Source organism: Calidris pugnax, unplaced genomic scaffold, assembly GCF_001431845.1.
Source record: "Calidris pugnax isolate Ruff unplaced genomic scaffold, ASM143184v1 scaffold63, whole genome shotgun sequence".
Taxonomy (NCBI): Eukaryota; Metazoa; Chordata; class Aves; order Charadriiformes; family Scolopacidae; genus Calidris; species Calidris pugnax.
Window position 1 is genome coordinate 563,375 of NW_015090852.1, and position 15,565 is coordinate 578,939.

General features: G+C 57.2%; 1 protein-coding gene across 3 annotated transcripts in view; it reads left to right on the top strand.

Annotated features, from left to right (window-relative positions):
* Window positions 1-14,072, top strand: part of BRINP2 (bone morphogenetic protein/retinoic acid inducible neural-specific 2) — a 17,163-nt gene extending 3,091 nt beyond the window's left edge. The window contains exons 2-8 of one of the 3 annotated variants that reach the window (XM_014943303.1): window positions 4,778-5,142; window positions 9,790-9,980; window positions 10,153-10,343; window positions 10,683-10,788; window positions 11,131-11,367; window positions 11,570-11,792; window positions 12,101-14,072. In XM_014943303.1, coding sequence (XP_014798789.1) covers window positions 4,844-5,142; window positions 9,790-9,980; window positions 10,153-10,343; window positions 10,683-10,788; window positions 11,131-11,367; window positions 11,570-11,792; window positions 12,101-13,217 — 2,364 coding nt within the window. In that variant the 5' untranslated portion in view covers window positions 4,778-4,843 and the 3' untranslated portion in view covers window positions 13,218-14,072. Of the gene's footprint in view, window positions 1-4,777; window positions 5,143-7,159; window positions 7,459-9,789; window positions 9,981-10,152; window positions 10,344-10,682; window positions 10,789-11,130; window positions 11,368-11,569; window positions 11,793-12,100 lie in introns of those variants that run through there. The other 2 variants (XM_014943302.1, XM_014943304.1) reach the window with 2 other exon arrangements.
* The last annotated feature ends 1,493 nt before the right edge of the window (window positions 14,073-15,565 follow it).

The following is a 15,565-nucleotide window of genomic DNA, read 5'->3' on the forward strand; positions in this document are numbered from 1 at the left end:
GGGCCCCAAGGACCCGCCCCCCCCCCCCCAAGGCTGGGCATGTCCCACAGCTCTGCCACCAACAGGTATCACTGCCTGGGTGCTGCTGTTGCTCTGGGTTTCAGCTCAGCGTTTAGAGCGGGTAGTGCCAGAGCCTGTCTGGGGTCCCCTGCTTCCTCAGGCCACCCAGTGAATACCCCCACAGCCTCTCCCCCAGTGCACTCTCCACACTTTATGTACCTCTAGATCCGCTCCTGCAGCATGAAAGGGCAGAAATCAATGTTCATGTCCCCGACAATTAGCTAACGTCTTAATTACCAAACTTGGCCTGATTAGTGGTGGAGCGTGTGGCTCCGGAGATGCCGTCAGCGTGGAGGACCTCGGCACAACTCTGCAGGATGTTGACGCTGTCACCATCAGCTGCAAGGGGGCTAGAGAAAGACTTCTGCTGGGCGAGCATCCCCATCCACACCTCGTACCATCCCACCTCGGTCTCTCAAGCCATTTTGGACGCGTAACACTCACCACAGAAGCGATCCTGTTGCCATCTCAAGGCTGGGAGGGCACCTCGAGAAATGGCAACAAGCTATTTTTAAGATGCGGCTTGTGACGGGTGACAACCCCGGGCTGTGCATCGGCCATCACTGGAGGGACACTGGGGTGTTCTGCTGCAGGCCATGGGGACGTGGAGGGATGCAACACGGTCAGGAAGACTTGGCCAGGAAGGAGGTTGTGGGCCTGGGAAAGTTTGCCAAGAATATTTGCATTGGCAGTCTTCTTCCTTCGCTTTAAGGTTTTTATAGAAGGGGGAAGGAAAAAAAAAATATAAAATTAACAAGCTGCTGGAAGTTTTCCAATTTTTTGCGATGCAAAATCCTAAATAAAAAAAAAAAAAAAAGAGTAGTCAGATGCTTCTCATCAAATCTTCATTCTTTTGGATCAAGGAGAAGTGATTAGAAAGTTATTTCCAGCTCTAGTAATAAGGTCAAGGGGGTTACTCATTTCCAAAGAGCTTTGCTCTCTGGAGCATCCCAGGAGGATGCTGGTGTGAGCAGGTGGAGGTGCACCCCAAGGAGCATTGCCCCCAGTGCTGCAGAGAAGCAGCCCCTCAGCTAAACCAGGGTGTCTCCCACCACCCCTGCCCAACTGCGTGGACCATGTGGAGCTATCACAATTTCTGCGTGTGCTTATTTTACATAACCCCTGATCGATACGAGCAAATAAATGAGCCCAGCTAACGACAGTGCAGGAAAGCTGCTCCCTGGGGACGAGCTGGCTGCTTAACTCAGCGCAGCCCCCGTGCAGGTTCTCCTGCCCGTGGTGCCTTGCCCGTTCCTGCCTGATTTGGGGCTTCAAGGCTCTGTTGGCAAGGATGCTGGTGTGCGTCAGCGCCCGTCCCCAGGCTCAGAGGTGCCAGCACTCACGGTGTAAATTAAGAGGCAGGTGTAAATAAGAGCTCATTTAGCAAGCCTGGGAAGTTTCTTACTTGAAGGGACTCTCCACACCAGGAGGGGACCTTTTCTGGGTTTGCACCAGCCGAGCATTGGAAATACCCATTTCTAACCGCGTTTATCACCCTGCAGTAAAACATGAGGTGGACATAAGGAAACGTCTCATGTTCAGCCATAAATCTCAAAATAGGAAAGGCAGCAGAGCAGGCTGAAATGGTTTCTAGTAGCCCAAGGGAAGAGGTGACCCAAGGTGGCTCCATCCCTGATCTCTATCCCCATGGTGGTCACGCAGAAGAGGTTTGCCGCCTCGAGCTGCGGTGCTGGGAGGGGAGGTGGGAGAGAGGGTTTGGAAGGGAAGGGCAGCACAAGGAGCCCCTCTCAGGGAAGGCACGTGGGGGTGTCCCCCATGGTGGTGTCCCCCATGGTGGTGGTGGTGGCAGCAAGCTGGTAGTCAGTGCTGGTGGGAAGCTGCTAGCACCCAGGATGGCTTGCTGAAAGAAACAGTGCTCTGCCTGGTTGCCCCCCTCCCAAAAAAAATCTCCTCAGTGCTTTGAATCAAAGGAAGGATGCTCCTACAACCCAGGAAAGCCTCAGGGAGGGCAGTGAGGTGACTGGTGTGAGACCATCCATACCAGCCTGTGGTGAAGTGGTGAGGGATGAGGCTGGTCTCCCACGATGCTCATGGAAAAAGCATCCCTTTGGCTGTACAAACCTGGGTGGAGGAAGAGGTGAGAGGGGCCAGCCAGGGAGCAGCCCCTGGCCTGGCTCCATCTCAGCTGGGGTGGTCAGGAGCCACCTAAAAGCCACAGACAATGACAGAGGCCAAGGAGCCTGGCAGTGCCACGCGTGCCTTTGGTGCTACCAGGCAGGCTACCGAGCACGCTGGCTATTTAAGCAAGGTGTTCTGCTGGCACAGCCATTTTTTAATGCTGCAAGCAGAGTGTTTCCATGAGCAGCATTTAGAAAGGTGCTGCTCAATGGAGTGTTCTCACCTCCGAGGCACTGCTCTCCTCCCTGTCAGGGGGGGCTTAGCCCATAGTCAGCATCTAAACCATCCATAGGATTTGCTGCCAGGCCCTGGCTCCCACCGTGCCCTCCTGGGCATGGCAGCTTGTCCCAGCTCCCCAGGTCAGCACAGCAGCAGGACCCACAGCTGCAGGGTTTAATACAGAGCCTCAGGTGCTCCTTCCATCCCTAGGCCACCTCAGTTTTAACTGCATCTGCAGATATGGCCTTTGGAGGGCCATGGAGATGATGAGGGGGATGGAGCACCTCTCCTATGAGGACAGGCTGAGAGAGCTGGGGTTGTTCAGCCTGGAGAAGAGAAAGCTCCAGGGAGACCTCATAGCAGCCTTCCAATATCTGAAGAGAGCCTGCAGGAGAGCTGGAGAGGGACTCTTTGTCAGGGAGTGTAGTGACAGGACGAGGGGTAATGGTTTTAAATTGGAAGAGGGGAGATTTAGATTGCATACTAGAAAGAAATTCTTTCCTGTGAGGGTGGTGAGACACTGGAACAGGTTGCCCAGAGAAGCTGTGGCTGCCCCATCCCTGGAGGGGTTCAAGGCCAGGCTGGATGGGGCTTTGAGCAACCTGGTCTGGTGGGAGGTGTCCCTGCCCAGGGCAGGAGGGTTGGAACTTGATGATCTTTAAGGTCCCTTCCAACTCTAACCATGCCATGATTCTGATATTCCTGAGGAGGAGAGTAAGGTGCTTGCTTGCTTTGGACAGCCCTAGCATCTTGGCTGCCTGCTTCCCCCTGGCCCAGCTTTGGTTGAGGGCAGGGAAGGAGACAGGGAGGATCTCAGAGCAGCTGAAGTGTCTCAGCTGCTCAGCCATCACCCACACGTGGCAGAGCACGAGCATCCCTGTGAGCAGCCACCATCAGGTCCTGCCACACCTCAGGGGAGGACACCCCCTCCAACCCTCAAGGTGTAGAGCAAGGAAACCTGCCTCATGTTGCAGGTCCCAAACCCCCTGTCCATTCCTTCAGGCCAGGATTTGGCCAGGTCATGGGCACTGGGGACTCCACGTGCCAGAAACAGGAGGCAACGACCAGGGTGTTACACAGCTACCTGCAAGGCTGGGAGAAACCAGGGTGCCATGTGGAAAACCAGCGCAGAAGGAACAGAAAAAACCCTGCCTGCTCCTCCTGCCCGCCCCGCTGCCCTGGCACCCCCAATCTGGTGACGTGAAAATCTCAGCTTTTGTTTAAAATTAACAGGGCCCTGGCCTTGAGGGCTGAGCAAGAAGCTGAGAACGCGTAATCAAAGCGCACCCTTAAGGTTTTAAAAATAGAAGAGAGGGAGAAAAAAAAAATTTTTTTTTCAAAATAATAATACATGTTAAAGCGCGATGATTCATCTGGCAAAGCCCTGTTTGGGAGAGCGTGGGGCTGGCGTGTGCTCAGCAGGGGCCAGCGTTTGGGCTCCCAGCCCCCACCAGCCACCTTCCCCACAGCCTGGGAGAACAAAATCACCTCCCCTGGAAGCACTGTGGTGGTGGAGGGGGTGTCCCTATTTTTAGGGAAACGGTTCTGGCTGCCTGGCAGGGAGGACACCCTCCCCTTGCCTCACCCCAGCTCCGTCAGACCGTGCAGCTCCTCATCTCCCACTTGGATTTGTGAACTCAGGCTCCGGGGCTGCTGCTCCTGACAAAGCTCCCTTTGTGCTCCCACACTGAGCTGAGACCAGAGAAGCCTTGTCGTGAGATAAATGCTGATTGAGTTCAAAACACCGCTGTGATCGGCCCACCCAGCCTTGGGGTGGACATCCATCCATCCATCCATCCATCCGTCCATCATCTCAGCTACTGGCAGGATGCAAAGAAAAGCCTAACATCAACCACATGCAGCTCAACCCATGCCTAGAACAGCTAATTTTTTTTCCCCAGTATTCTGTGCTTACTGGTTTTTAGCCCTTCTAAAACAAGCTGCACCTGCTTGTGATGGGCCTCCCCAAAACGCAGGGCTCAGAGGCAGACCACCATCCTCACCACATGGGTACCCCACTGGAGCAAGCTTGGCTCATGGGGCTGATGCACAGCAGAGAAAAACTTGCAAGAGAAAGCCAGAAATTTCTCAAACAGGCACTAGCCAGGTTTTCATTTAACTTCAGCAGCAGCCAGCACCCCCAACCCCATAAACTCTTACCTTTTGTGGTGCAACTCCTCTGTGCCCGGTGCGTGGCTCTCCTTGGAGCACAGGTATCTCCTCATCACCATCCCAGAGCAAACCCTACCTTCCCTTGGCTTGAGGTTGCACCTGGTTTATATCCATGCCAAATTGGCCCCACCTTGCCCCGTGGCCACCAGCCTCATGGTTCTCCTTGCTTTGTGGGCTGCCGTTGCAGGGCAGGGCTGTCCCGGAGGATCGCCGTGGGGTGAGAGAATGAAGAAGCTGGCCAGGCAGCAGCAGGATGGGGCGGCAGGACCTCCCGCACGCTGACGGGCCCCCGCCGATGCTCCCGTGGCTGCTGGTCCTCCTGGTCCTCAGCGCCTGCTGCCCCTGGGGGGTGGCCGGCGGGGCGGGTGGCACGGTGACCCAGCAGCATGCCGCCCCAGCGACCCCTTCGTCTTCATCATCCTCCTCTTCCTCGGGCCGGGCACCCCTCGACTGGCTCCTCACCGACCGGGGACCCTTCTACCGAGCCCAGGAGTACGTGGACTTCATGGAGCGCTACCGCCAGGGTTTCACCACCAGGTACAGGATCTACAGGTGAGCGGCAGTGGTGGGGGCCAGCCCTTCGGTGGGCACCTGGGGAAGGGGGCTGGAGGCGTCACAGCAGAGCAGACCCTTGTGTGCAGAAGGCTGCCCATCTAGAGAGATGGTGGGTGGGTGTACGTGAGATGCTGCTCTCACAGAGTCACGTGGGGTTGGAAGGGACCTCTAGAGATCATCTACTCTAGCCTCCCTGCCAAAGCAGGTCCACCTAGAGCATAAGAGAACTTGTCCAGGCAGGTTTTGAATGTCTCCAGAGAAAGAGACTCCACCACCTCCCTGGGAAGCCTCTTCCAGGGCTCTGCCACCCTCAAAGTAAAGAAGTTCCTCCTCGTGTTTAGGTGGAACTTCTTATATTCAAATTTGTGCCCATTTCCTCTTGTCCTGTCCATGGGCACCACTGAAAAAAGACTTGCCCCGTCTTCTTGACACCCTCCCTTTAAGTATTTATAGGCATTGATCAGATTCCCCCTCAGCCTTCTTTAGACTAAAAAGACCTCCGTGCCTCAGCCTCTCCTCATAAGGGAGATGCTCCAGGCTCCTAATCATCTTTGTAGCCCACTTTGTACCCTCTCCTGGGTAATATAACAGCAGCTCCCCCCCCCCACCTCCAAGATACTCATGACATGGCTGGGATGGGCTCTGGGCAGGATTTGCCCCCAGTGGTTTGGTGTGCAGGTTGAGATGGGATCAGCCCTTATGGTGCAAGGCACAGAAGGATGCTCCTTTGTCCTTTTGCCGTGCACAAAGACATCTCTGTGCCGAATTACTGAGCCCGCCTGGACTGTCAGCCACCTGGGGCTGGGATGCTTCTGGAGCTTGCAAAAAACCACCCTGACATGTCCCCCAGTGCCATCGCCCCATAGACCGTGGCGGTGGGATGCCACATGAAATAGAAGAGAGGGAGAAAAAAAAAATTTTTTTTTCAAAATAATAATACATGTTAAAGCGCGATGATTCATCTGGCAAAGCCCTGTTTGGGAGAGCGTGGGGCTGGCGTGTGCTCAGCAGGGGCCAGCATTTGGGCTCCCAGCCCCCACCAGCCACCCTCCCCACAGCCTGGGAGAATAAAATCACCTCCCCTGGAAGCACTGTGGTGGTGGAGGGGGTGTCCCTATTTTTAGGGAAACGGTTCTGGCTGCCTGGCAGGGAGGACACCCTCCCCTTGCCTCACCCCAGCTCCGTCAGACCGTGCAGCTCCTCATCTCCCACTTGGATTTGTGAACTCAGGCTCCGGGGCTGCTGCTCCTGACAAAGCTCCCTTTGTGCTCCCACACTGAGCTGAGACCAGAGAAGCCTTGTCGTGAGATAAATGCTGATTGAGTTCAAAACACCGCTGTGATCGGCCCACCCAGCCTTGGGGTGGACATCCATCCATCCATCCATCCATCCATCCATCATCTCAGCTACTGGCAGGATGCAAAGAAAAGCCTAACATCAACCACATGCAGCTCAACCCATGCCTAGAACAGCTAATTTTTTTTCCCCAGTATTCTGTGCTTACTGGTTTTTAGCCCTTCTAAAACAAGCTGCACCTGCTCACGATGGGCCTCCCCAAAATGCAGGGTGCAGAGACAGCCCACCATCCTCACCACATGGGTACCCCACTGGAGCAAGCTTGGCTCATGGGGCTGATGCACAGCAGAGAAAAACTTGCAAGAGAAAGCCAGAAATTTCTCAAACAGGCACTAGCCAGGTTTTCATTTAACTTCAGCAGCAGCCAGCACCCCCAACCCCATAAACTCTTACCTTTTGTGGTGCAACTCCTCTGTGCCCGGTGCGTGGCTCTCCTTGGAGCACAGGTATCTCCTCATCACCATCCCAGAGCAAACCCTACCTTCCCTTGGCTTGAGGTTGCACCTGGTTTATATCCATGCCAAATTGGCCCCACCTTGCCCCGTGGCCACCAGCCTCATGGTTCTCCTTGCTTTGTGGGCTGCCGTTGCAGGGCAGGGCTGTCCCGGAGGATCGCCGTGGGGTGAGAGAATGAAGAAGCTGGCCAGGCAGCAGCAGGATGGGGCGGCAGGACCTCCCGCACGCTGACGGGCCCCCGCCGATGCTCCCGTGGCTGCTGGTCCTCCTGGTCCTCAGCGCCTGTTGCCCCTGGGGGGTGGCCGGCGGGGCGGGTGGCACGGTGACCCAGCAGCATGCCGCCCCAGCGACCCCTTCGTCTTCATCATCCTCCTCTTCCTCGGGCCGGGCACCCCTCGACTGGCTCCTCACCGACCGGGGACCCTTCTACCGAGCCCAGGAGTACGTGGACTTCATGGAGCGCTACCGCCAGGGTTTCACCACCAGGTACAGGATCTACAGGTGAGCGGCAGTGGTGGGGGCCAGCCCTTCGGTGGGCACCTGGGGAAGGGGGCTGGAGGTGTCACAGCAGAGCAGACCCTTGTGTGCAGAAGGCTGCCCATCTAGAGAGATGGTGGGTGGGTGTACGTGAGATGCTGCTCTCACAGAGTCACGTGGAAGGGACCTCTAGAGATCATCTACTCTAGCCTCCCTGCCAAAGCAGGTCCACCTAGAGCATAAGAGAACTTGTCCAGGCAGGTTTTGAATGTCTCCAGAGAAAGAGACTCCACCACCTCCCTGGGAAGCCTCTTCCAGGGCTCTGCCACCCTCAAAGTAAAGAAGTTCCTCCTCGTGTTTAGGTGGAACTTCTTATATTCAAGTTTGTGCCCATTTCCTCTTGTCCTGTCCATGGGCACCACTGAAAAAAGACTTGCCGCGTCTTCTTGACACCCTCCCTTTAAGTATTTATAGGCATTGATCAGATTCCCCCTCAGCCTTCTTTAGACTAAAAAGACCTCCGTGCCTCAGCCTCTCCTCATAAGGGAGATGCTCCAGGCTCCTAATCATCTTTGTAGCCCACTTTGTACCCTCTCCTGGGTAATATAACAGCAGCCCCCCCCCCCCACCTCCAAGATACTCATGACATGGCTGGGATGGGCTCTGGGCAGGATTTGCCCCCAGTGGTTTGGTGTGCAGGTTGAGATGGGATCAGCCCTTATGGTGCAAGGCACAGAAGGATGCTCCTTTGTCCTTTTGCCGTGCACAAAGACATCTCTGTGCCGAATTACTGAGCCCGCCTGGACTGTCAGCCACCTGGGGCTGGGATGCTTCTGGAGCTTGCAAAAAACCACCCTGACATGTCCCCCAGTGCCATCGCCCCATAGACCGTGGCGGTGGGATGCCACATGTATAGGTGCCAGTGCTGTCAGGGGGGTTCTCTTTGCCGGTAGAGAAGCAGGTTTGGCAGCAGTGGGATCCACTGATCCCAGCAAAGGGCCACCCCACGCCAGCCAGCGTGGGAAACCCACTCCGCTGCCTCCTGGCACTAATTGCAGCTGTCACATCCTGCTAACAAGCCCTTTTCTCTTCCTCTCCTCGGCGGTGCCAAGCCCCAAGGGTTTCCAGCGGCGGAGCGAAGCCCAGCCGCTCCGTCCCGAGGGAGCTGACGTGGGTGACGGGATGGCAGCGTTGTCATGCAGCCCAGCACCCCCAGAGAGCTCCTCTCCCCCCCCTCGCCCCCGTCCTACACGCTGGTGCTGCCATATCGAGGGACCCGTGTCCTCTGGGGATGCTGCCAGTGACGGCAGCGGGACAAGAAGGAGCAGCCAAAGGGACAGAAGCTGGCTCGGGCCTCCTCTGAGGTGGAGAACCCACTAAAAGCCTTCAGGGCTTGCTTTGCTGATGGGATGGGATGGGGTGGGCTTCTGACCCCCCCCAGCTCCACGTGCCCCAGCACCCAGGGAGCACGCATGCAAGGGGTGAGGCAGCATACCCCTCTTCCTCACCCCCAGCTCTGCTCCTGGCCTCAACATCCCACTTTCTAGACTCAAAAATCATAATGGGAGGCCACTGAGCACCCTCTGAGCCTCTTGGCTGCTTTGTGCCCATCCACCCCTCCCTCCTCCTCCTCCGTCTCCTTCCTTTCCCAACCAGCCCTAATTAAACTGTCTGAAAGCCGCCGCCTGGTTTTAATTAGAGCAAAATGCCAAAGATTAGGCTGAAATCAGCCGCTGGTTGTTTACGGGGCCGTTGGTAGTTTGAGGCAGCAGCAGGCTGGTGGCTCCCCCATGAGGGCCAGGCGATGCCAGGGGGGGCTGGTGGGGTGATGGGGGAGCATGTTCACAGCCTCCAGGGCTACAAGGGGACCTACCACCGACTTCACCACATCCCAACACCTCCAGCTGCCTGCAGGACCCTGCTGATACTTAAAACCGTGAAACCCAGAGGTGCTGGGTTTTCACCCAGATCCGTAGGGATGGAGGATGGATGAGGTCCATCCAGCCCAGCAGGTTGGAAACAGCTCTGGCCCTGCCCTGGGCTGTGATTAATGCCCATCGGAGGTGCCTAATTAATCAATGTCAGGCATCTCCGCTCCATGTAGCTCGTTATCGCCATCAATGGCTTAGGGAGGGATGATGCTTTCGTTCCGACTGGATCTATAGCTGGCGAGCGCACACAGCAGGTCCTTCACCTCTGACAAAGCAATGGGCAGGTTGGGATGGTCCCAAGAGGAGTTTTTCCACCTCATCCCCTGCTCCGAGGTGACGTTGGGGACAGCGGAGGGGGCAGCGTGCGTGTGTCTTGGACAGACTGGCTTCGAACCCTCTCCCCAGCACTGCTCTTCTCCCACAGGGAGTTTGCTCGCTGGAAAGTGAATAATTTGGCCTTGGAGAGGAAAGACTTCTTCAGCCTGCCGCTTCCCTTGGCCCCCGAGTTCATCCGCAACATCCGCCTGCTGGGACGCCGGCCCAGCCCCCAGCAGATCACCGACAGCCTCATCAAAAAGTATGGGACCCACTTCTTGCTCGCTGCCACGCTGGGAGGTGAGTGCTGGTGGGTGCTGGCCCCCCCAAACTCGCTCCCCTTGCACGAGGCAGTGGTGCAAAGGAGGGAGGGCGAGACAAGAAGCACCGCAGAAGAACCACGGCCAAGAAGGGGAACAGGGGACAGCCCAGCAACCCCCTCCCTGAAAGCATTGCGTGTCCATCCCTCCAGGAGAGGAGTCCTTGACCATTTTTGTGGACAAGCGCAAGCTGAGCCGGAGGGCAGAGCCCTTGGGGGCGGCTGGGAACAGCTCGGGGGTCTCGCTGGAGACCCTGCACCAGCTGGCGGCCTCCTACTTCATCGACCGGGAGAGCACCCTGCGCCGGCTCCACCACATCCAGATCGCCACGGCCGCCATCAAGGTAGGCGAAGGGTGGAAGGAGAGTGTCCCCGGGCCTTGCCAGCAGCCCCTCCAAGCTGGCTGGGACCCTAAATCTGCATCACGCCCTGGGGAGAGGGAGGGTGGGCAAAGTTAGCACATCCACCTTACTTACGGGAAATCGGGCGCGCTAATGAAGGCACATTTTTCAGCGGGCTGCAGGCAGGGCTGCCGCCTGTCAACAAGCCAATTAGCAGGCAATTAGTTCTCTCCTCCAAGCATTGCTTGGCCGGGGGTTATTGGCAGCGCTTTTGCTGGGGAGGCATGTTCCCCCCCAGGGCCCTCTCCTGCGTCCCTGACCTCATGTGGGTCCCCAATTTAGGTGACCGAAACACGGACGGGGCCACTCGGCTGCAGCAACTACGACAACCTGGATTCGGTGAGCTCGGTCCTGGTGCAGAGCCCTGAGAACAAAGTCCAGCTCCAAGGTAGGACCAGGATGGTTTGGGAGGTGGCGACGGCCGAGTGCCATCCCCGTGGGATGCTCTCGTGGGCGCGCAGGGGAGGATGCTGGCTTGAGATGCTGCTTTTAATTTAAGGACCAGGGAGGAGGGAGGATGAAAATAATCAAAGCTGGGCAGGATGAGGTTGTTGCTCGTCTGCCAAGAGGAGCTGGGATCGATGCAGAGCCCAGACAAGTGGCTCCACAGCAAGTTGATACCAAGATCAACGTGAGGGTGGGAGCCCGGGGGAGGGGGAAGGCTCGTTCCCTTCTCGACTTTTTGGAGAGGCTCGGTGTGTGCCCTGACGCTCTCTCGGGGCTCTCGCAGGGCTGCAGACGGTGCTCCCATCCTACCTACGGGAGAGGTTCGTGGCGGCCGCCCTCAGCTACATCGCCTGCAGCTCGGCCGGGGAGCTGGTGTGCCGCCGCAGCGACTGCCGCTGCCAGTGCCAGCCCACCTTCCCCCGCTGCAACTGCCCCGAGGCTGACGTCCAGGCCCTGGAGGGCAACCTGGCCCAGCTCCGGCGAGCCTGGGAGAGCCACCACGGCCAGTTCGAGGAGTCAGGTGAGGTTGGGGAGACCCCACCAAGCCTATCTCCCCTCCCCGCCATCCCTCTTCTGGGGGCAGCCCAGGCTGGGTGGTGGGGCTCCAGGGTTGTCGTCTCCCTGTGAAGACCTGAGAGCCTGGTTGGAGGGAGGTTGGCTCCAGCTCTACCTTCACCGCTTGCTTTCTTGGGCTTGCTGACGCCATCTTTTTCCTCCCGCAGAGGAGTTTCAGGCCCTGGTGAAAAGGCTCCCCGGGGACCGTTTCCTGAACAGGACGGCCATCTCCCACTTCTGGGCCATGGACCTGGACATCCAGCATCGCTACCAGCAGCTGGGCACCAGCCTGAAGCTGCTCTCCAGGAAAACCCACCGACTCATCCGGCGGCTCTTCAACCTCAGCAAACGCTGCCACCGGCAACCTCGCTTCACACTGCCGAAGGAGAGGTAAGGTGCCATGGCATCCCTGAGGGGGGCTCAGACCCACGGTCCACCTCCCCATGGCTGGCACTGGAGGAGCTCCCACCTTGCTGGAGGGCTGCCTAGGGGTGAACGGAGAGCGGAGACAGCTCTGCCACCCCGTGATGTGGTCTTGAGTGGTTGGGTCCAAGCATGGAGGTGAAAAATGGGGCTTGGTTGCTGGAGCACCACCAAATGAACACAAGGTGGGCAGCTCTTCCATGCCCAAGGAAAGTCAGTCACACCCCTAAAGATGCCACGTCAGCATCTCCCCTCCTGTGTCTCTTCTCCACCAGGTCCCTCCCTTACTGGTGGGGTCGCGCACAGTCACTCCTGTACTGCAGCGAGACCAGCGTGCCTGGGACCTTCCTGGAAGAAAGTCACAGCTGCACGTGTCCCTCCGACCAGCCCTCCTGCCAGGGGTCCATACCGTGTGCCTTGGGTGAGGGGCCAGCCTGTGCCAGCTGCGCTGAGGACAACAGCACCCGCTGCGGGACCTGCAACCATGGCTACGTGCTCAGCCAGGGCTTCTGCCGCCCCGAGGTGGCTGACTCGCTGGAGCACTACCTGGGGTTGGAGACGGACCTGCAGGACTTGGAGCTGAAGTACCTCCTGCAGAAACGGGACAGCCGTATCGAGGTGCACTCCATCTTCATCAGCAACGACATGCGCCTGGGGAGCTGGTTCGACCCCTCCTGGAGGAAACGCATGCTCTTGACCCTGAAGAGCAACAAATACAAGCCTGGGCTGGTCCACGTGATGTTGGCCCTCTCCCTGCAGATCTGCCTCACCAAGAACAGCACGCTGGAGCCTGTCATGGCCATCTACGTCAACCCCTTTGGGGGAAGCCACTCGGAGAGCTGGTTCATGCCCGTCAACGAGGGCAGCTTTCCAGACTGGGAAAGGACTAACGTAGATGCCTCTGCCCAGTGCCAAAACTGGACGCTCACCTTGGGCAACAAGTGGAAGACCTTCTTTGAAACAGTCCACGTCTATTTGCGGAGCCGCATCAAGTCTCTGGATGACAGCTCCAATGAGACAATCTACTATGAACCCTTGGAAATGGCAGATCCCTCCAAGAACCTGGGATACATGAAAATCAACAGCTTGCAAGTCTTTGGCTACAGCCTACCCTTTGAATCGGACGCTATTCGTGACCTGATCCTTCAGCTGGACTATCCCTATACCCAGGGCTCCCAGGACTCAGCCATGCTCCAGCTGTTGGAGATCAGGGACCGGGTGAACAGGTTATCACCCCCTGGCAAAACCCGCCTTGACCTCTTCACTTGCTTGCTTCGCCACAGGCTTAAGTTGGCCAACAATGAGGTGGCCAGGATCCAGTCCTCCTTGAGGGCCTTCAACGCCAAGCTGCCCAACGCGGTAGAGCAGGAGATGGGGAAACTGTGCAGCTAACGGCTGGGGCTGCTCAGATCTTGGAGCAAGGGGGCCAGGAGAGAGGACTCCTCAGAGCAGGGGCCAGGGGGGAAATAACCACCCTAAAAAATTAAATCAAGGCCTTACCTTAGTGCCAACCGCGTGCTTCCATGGTACACCCAGCGACCGGCCAAAGAGGCACAGGGCTTGAGTGGATGGAGGACACCAGCGGCACCGTGGAGGAGGGATGACTTGTGCAGCACAGACTGGCTCCAAGCGCGGGGATGATGCCAGCATGGCCACCCTGTGGCATGGCTTCTGCTCAAGTGTCAGTGGCTGGGGGGACATGCCAATGGCCAGAGGGGACGCGGCTCAGTCAGAGGCAGCTGAAGCAGATGCTGAACCCACCATGAGGATCCTCCAGCGGCAGTCTCCTAGGCGTCCCCATTTTTGTAGTCTTTTTAAGAGAGGTTTCTACTGGCGCCTTCACTTCCACGTCCTCCGTGACCCTTCCTGCGGCCATGCCCTCACTCACAGCACGGGGGGACCGCGCTGCAGCCCTCTGAGATGCCGTGGATCTCTCCCAGTGCTCCTCCATGAGCAGCTCGTACCTGTCGAGGCATCATCACCCTCGTATGGGAAGGACCTGGCACCTGGCCCATGGACACTGCCGGCACAGACACCGGCAACGACCTCTGGGCCACAAACAAACCTCCCCCCCACCCAAAACCTAAAACGAAAGAAAGAAAAAGGAAAAAAAAAAGTTTTATTTATGTATTTATTTATTTCTTTTGTTTGGGAGGGGTTTTTTTTAAGCCCATTTATTTGGGGATGGTCATTTCTTGTCAGTGGCTCCCGCCAAGAGACATCTTAGTAAAATGTATCTGTTTAATATATTTTTTAAAAAAATGCCTTTTTTGAGCAAAAGAGCAACCAACCAAAAACAACTGAGGAAAAAAAAAAAAAAAGAACAATTACTGTTATCTCTGGCCTTGGCTTTTCCCTTGCTGTGTGGCAGGAGGGGATGGTGAGGAGGCTCCCGCTCGTGCCCGGCCACTGTTTCCACCCCCGTGTCTCTGCACCATCCTGCTCTCTGGATTTTAGCCAAACCTCCCGAGGAGGGGAGATGCCATCTGTCTCCTGTCCATGTCTTCATTAACTTGGAAGGACAGGGCTCAGAGGTGGCCCATTAAGACCATCAGTAGTGCCTGGAGGCAGGGAGGGATCCTGCCCATACCTGGAGCCAGCAGCTCCTGCCTGCTTCCACCAGCTCTCACTTTTGCTCCTGGTGAGGTATGTGGAGCAGATGAGACACATCCCTGAGCTGGTGTGAAGAACCTGCGTTGCACCGGCCACATCTCATGTCCAACCTCCTCCTGGTACCGTGTAAACATCCACCATGCCCCAGGGAGAGCAGTGCTGCAGCTCGGTCACCTGCTGTGGTACATACCACCTCTTTGTGCGTGTCAGGCGTGGCCCTTGGGAGGTTCACTTGATGTTCCTCAACACTGGAATGAGAAGAGACAGGGAATACTTGACCCCCCCCCCAGCCACCCTTTCTGGCCAGCTACAATTGTAGAGACAGGTCTGACATACATCTCTGTGTCTTAGCTCCATTGCTTGGTCCATGTATGTAGGCCGCTCCGTACTTCTGGTATCCTCATACCCTCAATGACCTCCTCAAGGCCTTCTCATTCATCACCCCCTTTGAAAGGACCCCAAACCATGTACCACCCTTTGCTACACCCAGTGCAGTCATTAAAGGGTAGAGGGTTTTTTTTGAGACCGACATCTCTGACAGCCCTAGCACCTCCAGCAGCCCCACCGCTGAGGAGGTGGCAGCATCTCCATACCTTCTCAGCTCAGCCCAGCGAGCCGGGGCGCCAAGCTGGGCAGCGGGGACAGGAGAGCTGGCAGCTGACAGCTCAGGGTGAGCTGGGCTCCCCTCCCTCCTTCCCTGGTGCTGCTGCTGCTGCTGCTGCCGCCGCGCTCGTGTCCTGACCGGAATATCAAGCAGCGGCGCTGCCCGGCTGTCGGATGGAAACCCTGGGTATCCAGACAAGCAGAGCTCACCACCTCGGCAGCTGCCCTGATTTCTTGGCCAAGGACAGGGCTGGAGAGAGGAAGGAGCCCACCCTCCGACCCGCAGCATCCCCCGCAGGCAGAGGGGATGGGCAGGGTGCAGGGAAAAGGGGCTCTGTGTGTGTGTGTGTGTTTGTGTGTGTGTGTGTGTGTGTGTGTGTATCAGAGCATAGATCTGAGTCCTCTTCCTAATCCTCTCTGGCTGGCAAAACTTGCCTGCTCGGATGCTGCAAAAGCCGTGGTAACCTGAGCTCATCCATCCTGCTTCTGTCACCCTCTTAGTGCCCCCCCCCCCCCCCCCCCCT